The sequence below is a fragment of the Dioscorea cayenensis genome, chromosome 18 (genome assembly GCF_009730915.1).
Source record: "Dioscorea cayenensis subsp. rotundata cultivar TDr96_F1 chromosome 18, TDr96_F1_v2_PseudoChromosome.rev07_lg8_w22 25.fasta, whole genome shotgun sequence".
Taxonomy (NCBI): domain Eukaryota; kingdom Viridiplantae; phylum Streptophyta; class Magnoliopsida; order Dioscoreales; family Dioscoreaceae; genus Dioscorea; species Dioscorea cayenensis.
The window spans coordinates 20022817-20036124 of NC_052488.1; the positions used below are offsets into that span (position 1 = coordinate 20022817).

Here is a 13308-nt window from a genome sequence, read left to right on the forward strand (position 1 = left end):
GGCAGAGAATTCAATGGATGGTTGGGAAGTATGATTGCAAGTAGACCATTTTGTATTTGTAATCCATCGTTTCCCTCTCTGATACCAGCACAATAAATAAAAGAAAAATTAACACCAAAGTTTTTAAATGGTCTGCCACATTTATTTCCCTTCAACCCAAATTTAATGCTGAAGTTGATCTGCAGTGTTTCACCGACAGTAACAGAATGAGAAACTCAGATTTACATATTCAATTAGTAGAAATCTTAAATCTTAAATCATGATAATTAATGAAATGGTACATTGTTTTACAGCTAATAAGAATAGATAAGTCAAGAAAAGATAAAACTCACATGCATGGCCTCCACTCTCCATGTGAAAATGAGACTAGTGTCTCACTCTGTCAAGGTCCATTGGCAGGAGATTAAATTTTTAAAAAAATGGCGGTCCTTCTGTTCATCCTTTCACTGTCTATACCAAAGTCATCAAAGTTGAACTTTAATGTCTTGTCTTCATTTTATTCATCCAAAAAATTATGAAACCAGAAATTTTTTGCTTGATTCATGGATATGTTTGTTTAGATTCTAAAACCCTGTTCTTCTTGCATCAATGGTCCCACTCTCTTTGTTCAACTTTATATAAAAGGTAGTCATGAAGGATCAAATGAGGTAGAAGCTGCTGAGTAGTTTACACATATGGCTGCCATAACTCAGACAGGTAATTCAACCCAAAATTTTTTTTTTAAAATCTTTTTTGCTTAATTGCTTTCCATTGAAGTTTCTAAAACAGCAAACAACAATCTGTGTGCAATGCAGCAGCTGCAGTGATGGCTGTTCTTGTCCAAGTATGGAATTTAGTGAGAGTGACACTAGTTGTGCCATTGTTAAGGTTGGCAATCTTCCTGAGCTTGATGATGACAGTGATGATACTTGTGGAGAAGGTTTTTGTGGGCATGGTGAGTTTGACAGTGAGAATTTTTGGTCTAAAGCCGGAGAAACGGTATCGATGGGAACCGATGAGGCCGGACTTGGAGACCGGACACTTGGCTTATCCTATGGTGCTCATTCAGATTCCAATGTATAATGAGAAAGAGGTAAATTAACATCATTCAAAAACATTAATGTTATACTTTTTCTTGTGTTCTTCTTCTTCTTCTTCTTCTTCTTCTTCTTCTTCTTCTCATAATCATGTTAATGAATAGGTTTACAAGCTCTCAATTGGAGCTGCCTGTAGTCTTGACTGGCCTTCAGACAGGATGATAATCCAAGTCTTAGATGATTCTACAGATCCAATAGTGAAGGTGAGACAGAATTATGATTTAGTGTCAGGCTTTTGGTAATCACTCCACTATTTTCTGTTTTCTTAGATCAGAAAGAAAGTATTCTTTGTTCTTGCATTATTAGGACATGATATGAATTTTTCTTTTTTAATTTTGGCTTATTTCCAGTGTTTGACAATTTGATTAGGTTGCTTAGATTGATTAGAATGAAGCACTAGTGATAATCAAAGTCACTGATAGAAACATGGGTAGGGACTAGGGAGGATTCATATCTTTAAAGTAAGGTGACAGTAGCCAATGAGTTGGACCTCACTTACATTCAATTTCATTGATGTTCCCCATGAGAATTTCAGTTCTGCCATTCTTTTCAATGTCACTTGCTCTTTTCTTTTCTTTGTTGTTCCTTTTTTTGGTGTGAAAATGATCATGAATGATTTTGACTCATAATTAGCATTATGACTTTTTCCTGCTGAGAATTTGAGTAGGATTTGGTTGAGCTTGAATGTCAGAAATGGAAGAGCAAAGGAGTGAAAATTACATATGAAGTTAGAGACAATAGACAAGGTTATAAAGCAGGAGCATTGAAGGAAGGAATGAAGTATGATTATGTTCGAGAGTGTGATTATGTTGCAATGTTTGATGCTGATTTCCAACCAGAATCTGATTTTTTGCTGAGAACTATTCCCTTTCTTGTGTATAATCCTGACATTGCTCTCGTTCAAGCTAGGTGGAAGTTCGGTTAGACTTCTCTCGCTGTTAAAAAAGTTAGAAAACAAAGATTTAGTGCCGGAATAACACCTTTTTTTTTATCTTGTTCTCATGTAGTGAATGCTGATGAGTGTATGATGACCAGGATACAAGAAATGTCACTAGATTATCACTTCAAGATTGAGCAAGAAGCAGGCTCTTCTACATTTGCATTCTTTGGTTTCAATGGTACAGTTGCATTGCATGCTGAAATCTTGGTAGTTTTCGGCCCTACTTGCGATAATTTACAAATCAACAAGTTAAATTTTAGGAACTGCCGGTGTTTGGCGTATTAAAGCCATTGACGACGCAGGAGGATGGAAAGATAGAACAACTGTCGAAGATATGGACTTAGCAGTTCGAGCAGGGCTCGAAGGTTGGAAGTTTGTCTATGTTGGAGACGTTCATGTATGTTTTCCTTTCATCTTTTCAGTCTCTGTTCATGAATTCAAATCTATGTATTGCCTTAAGTTGATGTTTAATTTTAAAATAGGTGAAAAGCGAGTTGCCGAGCACCTTCAAGGCGTATCGGTATCAGCAGCACAGATGGTCTTGTGGTCCTGCAAATTTGTTCAAGAAAATGGCCAAGGAGATAGTGATTAATGAGGTAAATTGCAGCATTTTATTGAACTTCTTTTTGTGAACCCGCAAAACTTACCGACATATATTCATTACATATGTGCAGAATGTGTCAATGTGGAAGAAATTTCATTTGCTATACAGCTTTTTTTTTGTCGGCAAAATCGTTGCTCATACTGTAACATTCATCTTTTACTGCATTGTGATCCCGGTTTCAGTAATAGTACCTGAAGTTGAAATTCCTCAATGGGGAGTGGTTTATGTCCCAACATTGATCACATTTTGCAAAGCTTTTGGAACTCCAAGGTAGAAAAACATACATCAATTCCAAGTCCTTACTTTTCATGAAAGATTATTATACCTGCTGAGAAGAGTACATTTCTGAATTTTACCACAGCTCAATTCATCTGGTGATCTTTTGGCTCCTTTTCGAAAATGTCATGTCCTTACACCGAATAAAAGCCGCTTTTACTGGACTACTAGATGCAGGGAGAGTGAATGAATGGATAGTCACCGAGAAGTTAGGCGATGCGCACAAGCCTAAGAACACCGATAACTTCCAAGATAGCTCAAACACTCAACCACTGATGAACAAGCCTAAGAAAACTCAAACCAATATTTGGCAAAGGTACATGCATGTTAAATTTGAAACCATTGTTTCTTCATGACCGATAAATTTTAATAAACATATTGTTAATTCCTTCTTCTTGCTGTTAGATTCTATTTTTCAGAAATTTGGATTGGTTTGTTCATGTTATCATGCGGTTGCTTTGATCTTGCAACAAGACAGCAAGGCTACTTCATCTACCTATTTCTCCAAGGCTTTGCATTTCTCTTCATTGGTTTTGGATACGTGGGAACATATGTTCCTGGTTCTTAGTCATCTGATTCTTGCAACACTGAATTCACCATCAAATTTTACAGAAGTATCATGTGAATCCTTCCTTTCTCTCTGCACATGTACGGCTCTTTATTCCAATTGACAGATACCAGCAAATGTTGGCTGTCAAGATTCTAGCAATTCATAGCAATTGTACCAAAACAATGTGCAAAAATGCAGCAACAGAGGGAAGAATGGCACTTGTTTGAGTACAATTTTGTAATAATTGCTGCAAATTTTGTCTGTTCAATTAATTTTTTTTTTTAACAAAGGCGATAAGCGCCGCCTTATAATGAGGTGTCAAAGGATATACAGACACAGAAGTGCACTAGTTACAGTAGTTTAACGACCCCCTAGAGATTTATTAACCCGGCCAAATGTCATATGGGGCAATTAAATTTCTACCATGTGCACGCCTAGAAGATATTTCAGGAACCAAACCAAGTTAATAAATCCCGCTGTCTTGTAACCCTGGAGAGGAGGAAAATGATATACTCTCATGAGGGACCTATAAACAGTACAACTACAGTATTTTTATATAGTATATTCAGTATATAAACAGTACTATAACAGTATTATCGACCCAGAAATTTGATTCTGGGTCGATCCATTTATTATGGAAGTAACTGTACGGTGGTTGTTTGGTTGTTTGTGTTCAATTACTCTTTATCACATTTCTGTTCCTTTTTATCACATTTCTGCAGAACAGAATAAAATAAAGTTCTGTGAATGAATCAAGAATTTTAAAATGATATACTCCACGTAAACATTAATACTTGCCACTTCTCCTTACCAAATTTTCCATAAATACTCTACAATCAGAGAAAGATACACTTGACTCTGCAACTTTCAGTACAGTTGACAAAATCACCAAACTTTCCATTCTTATCTAATAATTTTGCCAGCTAATAACAACCATCTGTATATCTTTTCAAAATCCATGTGCTTAATGGCTGACAAGAAACTACCAATCATAGCTCCACATTTCATGAACATCTCTGTAACCAAACACAGTACATCAACAGTCTCCAACACTGTTACATATTTTGGTATTTTGTCTCAAAGCTTGTCCACAGATTCCACTAGCTTCGGAATTCAACGTATTTCTAAACTTTTGTTGATTTTTTGGATTTACAAAAAAGACAGAGTGTTGTAGTAGTCCATGATGTGACTCCACTTAAATTTTGCTAACATGTCTCCAAAAGTGTTGGTGCTTCAAAAGTGCAGATATTTGTAAAAATAACTCAGTTTACTTTTACCTCATGGTTGAAAAAGAGACGTCATTCTCACTTTCATACTACTGGGGCTAACTCTCACTTTATAAAGAGCTCAGAGAGTCAAGTCATTCCCAGATAGAGCAAGAAGCCTTTGGTGGCCATGGCCACTTCAAAAGTAGGTGCAATTAGTGAGTCTTTTCTTAGTTTGTTCTCCTCTTCTTGTTCTTTGTTAAGGTTGCAATGGGAGGAGTTGGTGGTGAGGTGGAGGATTATCAGGGTAATGGTGGTGGTTCCATTGCTAAAGGTGGCAGTTTTGCTGTGCCTCATCATGTCTGCAATGCTTGTCTTTGAGAAGGTAACCATGGCATTGACCAGTCTCTATGCAAAGGTCTTCAGGAGAAGACCAGAAAGGAGGTATAAGTTTGAGCCATTGAAGGAGGATGAAGAGCTTGGAAACTCTGCTTTTCCCATGGTTCTTGTTCAAATTCCTATGTACAATGAGAGAGAGGTAATGTAGAAGATTTACTATCTTTTTCCTTTTGTGGTATGTTTTTACATGGATTAATTTGCTTGAGAAATTATGGTGAAGGTATACAAGCTTTCCATTGGAGCTGCATGTAGACTTTCATATCCAGCAGATAGAGTAATAATTCAAGTTCTTGATGATTCCACAGATCCAGAGATCAAGGTAATTGGATTTCTGTTGTTTGTGTTTGTTGGAATGTTTTGGGAGTTGATAAGAGTTGGAAAATTTGTGTAGGAACTAGTGGAGTTAGAATGCAAGATCTGGCAGAAGAGTGGCAAGAACATAAGATATGCAGTTAGAGACAATAGGTGTGGTTATAAAGCTGGTGCTTTGAAAGAAGGGATGAATCATGACTATGTTCAGCTGTGTGAATTTGTTGCTATTTTCGACGCTGATTTTCAGCCTGAATCCGATTTTTTGCTTCTAACTGTGCCTTTCCTTGTGCATAATTCTGAACTTTCTCTTGTTCAGGCTCGATGGAAATTCGGTATGACTAATTTGTTTTCGTCATGTTTGCGAATCTCTGTTTCAAGATTTGGTGTTCATCTAATCTAACTGGATTTCTTTTCGGTATTTTGTAGTGAATGCTAATGAGTGTTTAATGACGAGGATTCAAGAGATGTCTATGGATTACCATTTTAAGATTGAACAAGAAGCTGGTTCGACAATGTGGTCATTCTTCGGTTTCAATGGTGACTAAAACTCAAGTGTTTTCAAACATATCAGCTGTATGATCTCTGTTTCATCGAACTGCTCTTTTTACAGGAACTGCCGGTGTTTGGAGAATCAATGCTCTTGTTGAATCGGGAGGCTGGAAAGATCGAACGACAGTAGAAGACATGGATTTGGCAGTTCGAGCAAGCATTGAAGGATGGAAATTCGTATATGTCGGCAATGTCAAGGTACATCAATAAATTTTACTTTGAAAACCTTAAGATGATCGACAATCGCGCATGTTCATGACAATGTACATTCAGGTTCAAAGCGAATTGCCGAGTACATACAAGGCCTATCGTAATCAACAGTATCGTTGGTCTTGTGGTCCAGCCAATTTGTTCCGAAAGACTGCTTTTGAAATACTTAAGACAAAGGTTTGATGTTTGTGATTAACCCTTTTTTTCTGCTAACTTGTCATTTTCTCAGGGTCTTTCTTGATTTTTACTGCAGAAAATCTCATGGTGGAAGAAAATTTACTTGCTTTACAGTTTCTTCTTAGTCCGGCGAGTGATTGCGCACATAGTCACCTTCGTATTTTACTGCATTATCATTCCATTTGCGGTGCTAATCCCTGAGGTTACAATTCCAGCATGGGGAGTGGTTTATATCCCTACAACAATTACATTCCTCAATGTTTTCGGAACTCCAAGGTTCGTAAAACAAATCAAATTCAATGACTTCGCCTTATTCTTATTCCTTCGATCTCTTTCCTGCAGTTCGGCCCATTTGCTGCTATTTTGGATCTTCTATGAAAACGTCGTGGCTCTGCATCGTATGAGGGCGGTGATCACCGGTCTGTTGGAGGTAGGCAGAGTAAATGAATGGGTTGTTACTGACAAACTTGGAGACACTTTGAAGAACAACACCATCAAGAAAATTATCACAAAACCCAACTCAAAAGTTCATGAAAGGTCATCATCATCATCATCATCATCATCATCATCATCATCACCATCCTTTTTTAATCAAGTCATGACCTGAATCTTGTGATGATTTACAAATACTCATATTCTATACTTGGTCGTTTACTATGCAGGATTTACATCCCAGAGCTGGTGGTTTCAGTGTTTCTGTTCATATGTGCATGTTATGACTTAAAGTATGCAAAGGGGCACTACTACATCTACATCTATCCACAGTCCGTTGCATTCCTTATCATGGGTCTTGGATATGTTGGGACCTTTGTTCCCAACAAGTGAATAAGAGATCCTCATTCCATTTCAATATTTCCAAATGTCTATTCTTCAACTAAGCTGCATGCAGCATTATACAAAGACATTTATATATTTTCTGAATAAGGTTTCCATAAAAGTCATTCAGTTTGTAATTTTATATTCCTGTTGAATACTACACTCCCTTTTGATTGCAAAGACAACATGCTCATCAAACTTGTCGTCATATTTGTATAATAAAGTGTTGAATGACATGAGAATATGATGCTTTGTTTCAAATCATATACCACCAACAAATTGCAAGAATTAACTGCCAATAGAAAGAGAGAAAAAGAGAATACTGAAAAAGTACATCTATTATCAGTAATCTCACAATCAGGAAAGAAACCAAGTTTACGGCTTACGGCTAGTAGGAAGACAGCAGCCTCTGGAAAGGTGACCTTCAAGACCTTTCGATCTTCCACCATATGGGCTGAGTGAGCGCAAATCATTACACTAAGCTTGTTAACCATGCCACCGTATTGATCATCTGTTGTTTCCTTGATACTGCCAGTCATAGCTGAATCAACTTCCCAATGCTGAACAATGTTGGAATTACAGTTAGGTTTAAGCTGGTTGTCTGATCTTGCCATGTTGTCCGAGTTCAGTACAACCACAATGACTCCATCTGTGTCTGTGAGTAACTTCCCTTGGAGCCGGGAAGCAAATTCAGTCCTCAAAAAAAAAAAAAGAAGCTAAATTAGCAGCAAAATACAATAACTAAGATTGACATTGAATAGTAAAAATCCACGGTAAGATGAGAAGAGACAAGTTTGATGCATACCATGAAATGGAGCAGGACATGTTGATGGTGTCCATGTTACTGCAGCTATAGCATGAATATATAATTGGCTACGTTTAGATTGATTAATTCTGCACTCTAAACAAAATGTGCTAAAAATTCTTGATTGTGTCATGTCACTGCAGCTACAGCATGAATCCATAGTGCCATATTTCCATTGTTTAGTTCTGCAATCAAGACAAAAAACAAAAACTCAGCAAGCAGGACTTTCATCAAATGTTTTCTGATGAACAATGACAGCTAGTCATTGAGAGATTTATAATGAAATATCACGTCAAATGAGTTGGATGTAGATCCAATACATTATTTAAGCTTAATTCAACTCAAAACCTTAAACTGATCAAATGAGAGACCCATGCTTATGTGATCATTAGATTCATTACTCCCACATGCATTGAGGAATCATTACTCACTCTGATGGGGGAAATGGCTTTCGTTTCATGAGAAATTTCCATTTTACGCCATTTTACTAAAAAATATTAATTTAAATAATTGATTATAATAATTAACTCGAATAATAATTAAAGTGAAATATTTAATTTAAACACTTAATTATAATAATTAAAATTGACAATGATGTTCAAAATTTTTTATAAATAAAGACAAGCTATTTTATTCAGATAGTTAATTAGAATAATTAAATTAAATAATAATTAAAGTGAAATATTTAATTTAAATATTTAATTAACCTGAATAATAATATTCAAAATATTTTATTAATAAAGAAAATTATTTAATTAAAATAATTAAATTGAAAATTGACTAAAGAGACATCTTTGCTTATAATAATTAAAATAAAGAATGAATATTTTATAAATAAAATAATTATTTATCATTAAACATAACTCACAATTGCTCTATATTAAACGCATAAATGTAACTTCACCACTATCCCCTCTTTTTACTTTTCTCATTCACAATAAATTAACTTTCCAATCAAACACAATTTGCATTCCTATCATTCCATTCCCATTACCAAACACAATTTGTTTATAAAGCCACTATTACTGAGAGAGCAAAATAAGATATTTGAGATTTACAATTGATTCACTCATAGCTGCATCACAGTAGAAAGCGTGCGAGTTATAAGAGAACCCGGACTCAAAATCTTCTATTGACACTATTAATACTTGAGTCAAACCTTTTTTTTTTTTCTCTATACTTGAGAAAGACCATATCTGCTTGCAACTCAATAAGCTCCCTAGGTGCTAATTGATCACATGACAAATTTAATTTGGTATAAAAATAAAAAATAGAATAATTACCTTGGCGAACAGCTTGTATTTGTCCTTTAGCATAATTTTCATATATATATGCTAAATAATTATACGTAACTTTAGCAATAGAAAATTTTGATAAGTGAAAACCAATATCCTAAATAACCAAATTTTTTTATCCATGTGATGATTTTTTACATTGGCAATACACTATTTTCATTGGTGTTGTTTGTGATTACACAGCTTCTGCAAGACTATCATGCTTCGGATCAAGAATAAACATAATTAAAAATCAATCAAAATGCTTCAACATATGTATTTCAATTAAAGCTTATTCATACCAAACAAAAAAAATTCATTTTGCATGTATTTAAATTACAATAATCAAGATTCTTACCAAATACTAAAATTGTTACTTTATAGGGAAAGTAAATGCAGAGAAAGATTTTGTAAGGAAACTTAGTAGGGGAAGTGTTTCTTTGCAAAGTATCAAACGGGAAAAGTAAGAATAAAAAGAGAATAACACATGAAAACATCAACACAAAACAATTATACAGCAGTTACAAAATAACTCACTGATGTTTTTCTGCCCATTCTCATGGCAAACAAAGAAGACAAAATCATAGAAGCGGTTAAATTGTAACGAGTCCACCCATTCAACAATCATAGCAAAAGGTTAATATTCAGGAATATAGTAAAATAATCCCATTAAGATCCCCGATACAAGTATTTGCATTTTAAAAACAGAAAATGTAGGCAAGGAATAGCAATCTTGTCAGATATGCATGCAACCTGAAATCAAATGGCACTGGCACAGTTTACCAATTCATTAATCTTGGTGAAAAAAAATCATATTCAAGTATGTGATGAGTTAATCCCATCCTGGTCCCGATAAAATGATTTGCATTTTAAAATAGAAAAGGTAGTTAAATATAGCAGGATTGCCAGACACACACAATTTGGAATGAAACGGCACTCACAGAGAGGTCAAGACATGCCATAAGTATGAGAAGATCATCTTGGTGAAAAAAAAAAAATCATATTGAAGTATGTGATGAGTTAATCCCATTCTGGTCCCGACAAAATAATTTGCATTTTAAAATAGAAAGGGTAGTTAAATATAGCAGGATTGCTAGACACACACACACTTTGGAATGAAATGGTACTCACAGAGAGGTCAAGACATGCCATAAGCATGACAAAATCATTAAAGCCTGCTCATTCTGACACTGTGAGATCCTATAACCACGCTTTGATCGAAGCGTATAGCCCTCTAGAGTCTAGACCCATTTATGTATACTTTCACTGCCAAGAGATGTAATAAAGATATAAACATTTAAACAGTATTAAAACAAGGAAGTTTAATACAAGCTATGCAATGCTGATGTAAGTATTATACAAGCGGAAATTGCATACATGGGAAACCAGTTTAAAGTATAGATGAATTGAGAAATTAGTTACAAGAATTAAACTTGAAGAAGAACAGCGGTCATTTCATAAATTAAATCACACTACCACTTTAAAAAAAAGAACACAGGCATCAAAACAACATACTATGCATCATATATAAACGACGGAATCATGTATGAATCTTCAGAAAACACAATAAAATTCAACAAAAAGAAAGAAAACCGAATGCTTGGTATCAGAGACAACCCAAGACCCAAAAACTTCCCAAGTCGTCAATCTGCGCCTAACACCACTTAAACCCTAGAAACCAAGAGAAACCCCTCTAAACTCCACCTCAAACGCAACCGGACCTCAAGAACCCACTCAAATCAACAACATAAACAATAATTGGCGAAGAAAAAAAGGAACTTTAGGTTCAAGAATAGAAGACGCAAACCGCGCGATGTGGCGTAGACCTCGAAGATGACGGCCCGGACACAGAGAGGGAAGCCCATGGGTGATCGGCGGCAGCGCTGGGGAATGGAAAAGGCTGCTTTTTGGATCGGGAAAACACTAGTACGAGATCGGATTTGGGAGAAAGAGAGGGAGAAGCAAGAATGCCACAGGGTCAAGGACGAAAAGAAGGCATGAGGATTGGGTGGAAAGCGGGCTAACAAGAAAAAAGAGAATAAAACCGTTTGTTTATTTTGAGAACTTTTTCATATTCGTCTCCTCAGCTCCTGGTTGTGGATCTTTGTTTGTGTTCTTTTCTGTTGATTGTTTTTCTTTCGTTGCCTTGTACTGTTACACCACTGGTGTTGCTTCCTTCCCTTTTTCTTTTTTCTGTTATTTCCCTTTTCTTATTTGTCTTAGTCTTCTGTAGTCTGTTTTCGGCTTTTTTCCTTATTGAATAAATAAGTGGTTTATCCACTTTTATCAAAAGTTTTTTTAAAAATGTAACCTAATATGTGTTTGCTATAAAATTATACAAAATGTAAATAAAAATTATTATTATTTCACATATGTATATATGAAGACATGTACTATGTAGTCTAAGAACGTCGTCTATAGATTCGAAATTTAAAGAGATTAATATGAACCGTTGGATTGAACGATTTTCAGATTGGGATGTATAGTAACTACTGGAGTTATGAACTAAACAAGTTTTAATAGAATCTACATAAAATATAGAGCTAACAATTAACTAATAAAGATATTTGTATCGCTTATGAAACAATCACTAAGGTGTGGATCATTTGTTGAAGATGACACTAAAGATAGTAGTGAATAATGGATAACGTAGTTTGCAACATAGTTAAATGTTATTGTTTCACTATGATCAAAATTATGCAAATTGTGAAAGCATAAACTACATTTGATTGTGGAGATGAAATCTTCTAGCTCGATTCACTCCGAAGTGGGAGTTACATCGAAGAAAAGCATATTGGCTAGTGATTGTGAGGCCCCAATTCTTGACTGGAAGGGACACCAAAGGCCTCTGCCCTTCCATCCCTTGAATAGATAGAGAAGGAGGGCGGGGCTTTTTTTCGGTTTTTTCATGTTGTCAAACAGTTGAATATGTATTTGATTATTATATTAACAAAGATAAGAGAGAATTGTGGTTGAAAATGCAGTTATTCTTTTTTAGTTAGCATTGCAACAAATTGTTTTTTATCATGCCATTTCCAATGCATGACCCAAATCCCAAATTTGGAGTCAAATTTGGTGTGAATTGCTCCAACCCACACCCAAATTTGACCCCAAATTGGGGTTTGAAATAGGATGACCCTAAATTTGGGATCACACTATTGTAATCCAAAATTTGGGGTCCTACATGAATATTAATTTTTTAATCAATTTTTTTTTATAATTATTGTAATTAAAATTATAAAGTTAATAATTCATTAATGTAATTATAAGTAGTCATTATATACTTACAATATCAATTTGAGTGAAATTAATTACTTAATTAATAATAAAATTATTAATTGGATTAATTTATGATAAATTTATGAAAACTTAATAATAATAATAATTATAATAATAATATAAAAAAGATGTGAAAAGAGTATTTTGCGAATATGTTTTTTTGGGTAAAATTTGGGGTTTGTGATTAAGGTATAATTTATTATAGCAAAATCAAATTTGGGATTTAGGGTATAAATTTAAGGTTGTGGATTGGAGATGGTCTCAGTAATTCAAATGTGTTTATATTGTCTATCTCCAAAAAGATCATGCCTCATCTATAGTGATCAAAATGATTCTCTATTGTCCTCTAAAAACATTCGTAGATTTGTGATCACTGTTTGGGTGAACAATACTATTGTAATTATGAGTAGTAGTACAGTGAAAAAAATGAGATATACAATATTTTGATCTTAACCGTCAATACTTATTTCTACTAGACTTGTAGGAAACTATAAAACAAAACCCAAACAACCCAATTAAACCATTCCTCTTTCTTAGATGTCACTGCAGACATTCTACAAATGTCCGCAGTTGACGTATTGTGTGTGTATACATGTGTAATATTAAAAATAAATAAACTTAGGCATTTATCCTAATTTTATAAACATTAACATCCAATGACATTTATTCATCACTCTCAACTTCAGGCCTGATGAGTCAGAAGAATGTGGGAATGAAACTAAAGCTCACGAGGGAGAGGTAGCCTCATGCTTTGAAGATTGGCAGATGCATGGATCCCATGACTTGCATTAATATTATTAAAAGACCGCTTGAAGCAATTAAGTCAACCAAAATTT

The 13308-nt window shown here is 34.8% G+C and overlaps 3 protein-coding genes across 9 annotated transcripts; 2 read left to right on the forward strand and 1 right to left on the reverse strand.

Moving 5' to 3' along the window:
• Positions 1–444: 444 nt before the first annotated feature.
• On the forward strand, positions 445–3985 carry LOC120283028 (probable glucomannan 4-beta-mannosyltransferase 11). 5 transcript variants are annotated; one of them, XM_039289854.1, is made up of 11 exons: positions 445–696; positions 795–1072; positions 1181–1279; positions 1744–1856; positions 1986–1996; positions 2084–2194; positions 2277–2413; positions 2499–2612; positions 2691–2890; positions 2982–3212; positions 3302–3985. In XM_039289854.1, the coding sequence occupies exons 1-11, from the start codon at positions 675–677 to the stop codon at positions 3462–3464; spliced, it is 1479 nt and encodes a 492-aa protein (XP_039145788.1). In that variant the 5' UTR covers positions 445–674; the 3' UTR covers positions 3465–3985. The 5 variants fall into 5 exon arrangements, with proteins under 5 accessions (XP_039145788.1, XP_039145787.1, XP_039145783.1 ...); XM_039289853.1 differs by having other exon boundaries at positions 1744–1996; positions 3316–3985; XM_039289849.1 differs by having other exon boundaries at positions 446–696; positions 1744–1996.
• An 845-nt stretch (positions 3986–4830) lies between these two features.
• LOC120282063 (probable glucomannan 4-beta-mannosyltransferase 9) lies at positions 4831–7210 on the forward strand. Its single transcript, XM_039288789.1, has 9 exons — positions 4831–5189; positions 5271–5369; positions 5442–5694; positions 5789–5899; positions 5973–6109; positions 6185–6298; positions 6375–6574; positions 6641–6835; positions 6961–7210. Exons 1-9 carry the CDS (start codon positions 4842–4844, stop codon positions 7121–7123), a joined length of 1620 nt encoding a protein of 539 aa, XP_039144723.1. The 5' UTR covers positions 4831–4841; the 3' UTR covers positions 7124–7210.
• Positions 7211–11431, reverse strand: LOC120282064. Of its 3 annotated transcripts, none has more exons than XM_039288790.1 (4): positions 11001–11431; positions 10325–10459; positions 7920–8104; positions 7211–7810 (listed from the first exon to the last, which is right to left on the reverse strand). In XM_039288790.1, exons 3-4 carry the CDS (start codon positions 7952–7954, stop codon positions 7237–7239), a joined length of 609 nt encoding a protein of 202 aa, XP_039144724.1. In that variant the 5' UTR covers positions 7955–8104; positions 10325–10459; positions 11001–11431; the 3' UTR covers positions 7211–7236. The 3 variants fall into 3 exon arrangements, with proteins under 3 accessions (XP_039144724.1, XP_039144725.1, XP_039144726.1); XM_039288791.1 differs by having other exon boundaries at positions 10135–10459; XM_039288792.1 differs by lacking the exon at positions 10325–10459.
• Between the last annotated feature and the right edge of the window lie 1877 nt (positions 11432–13308).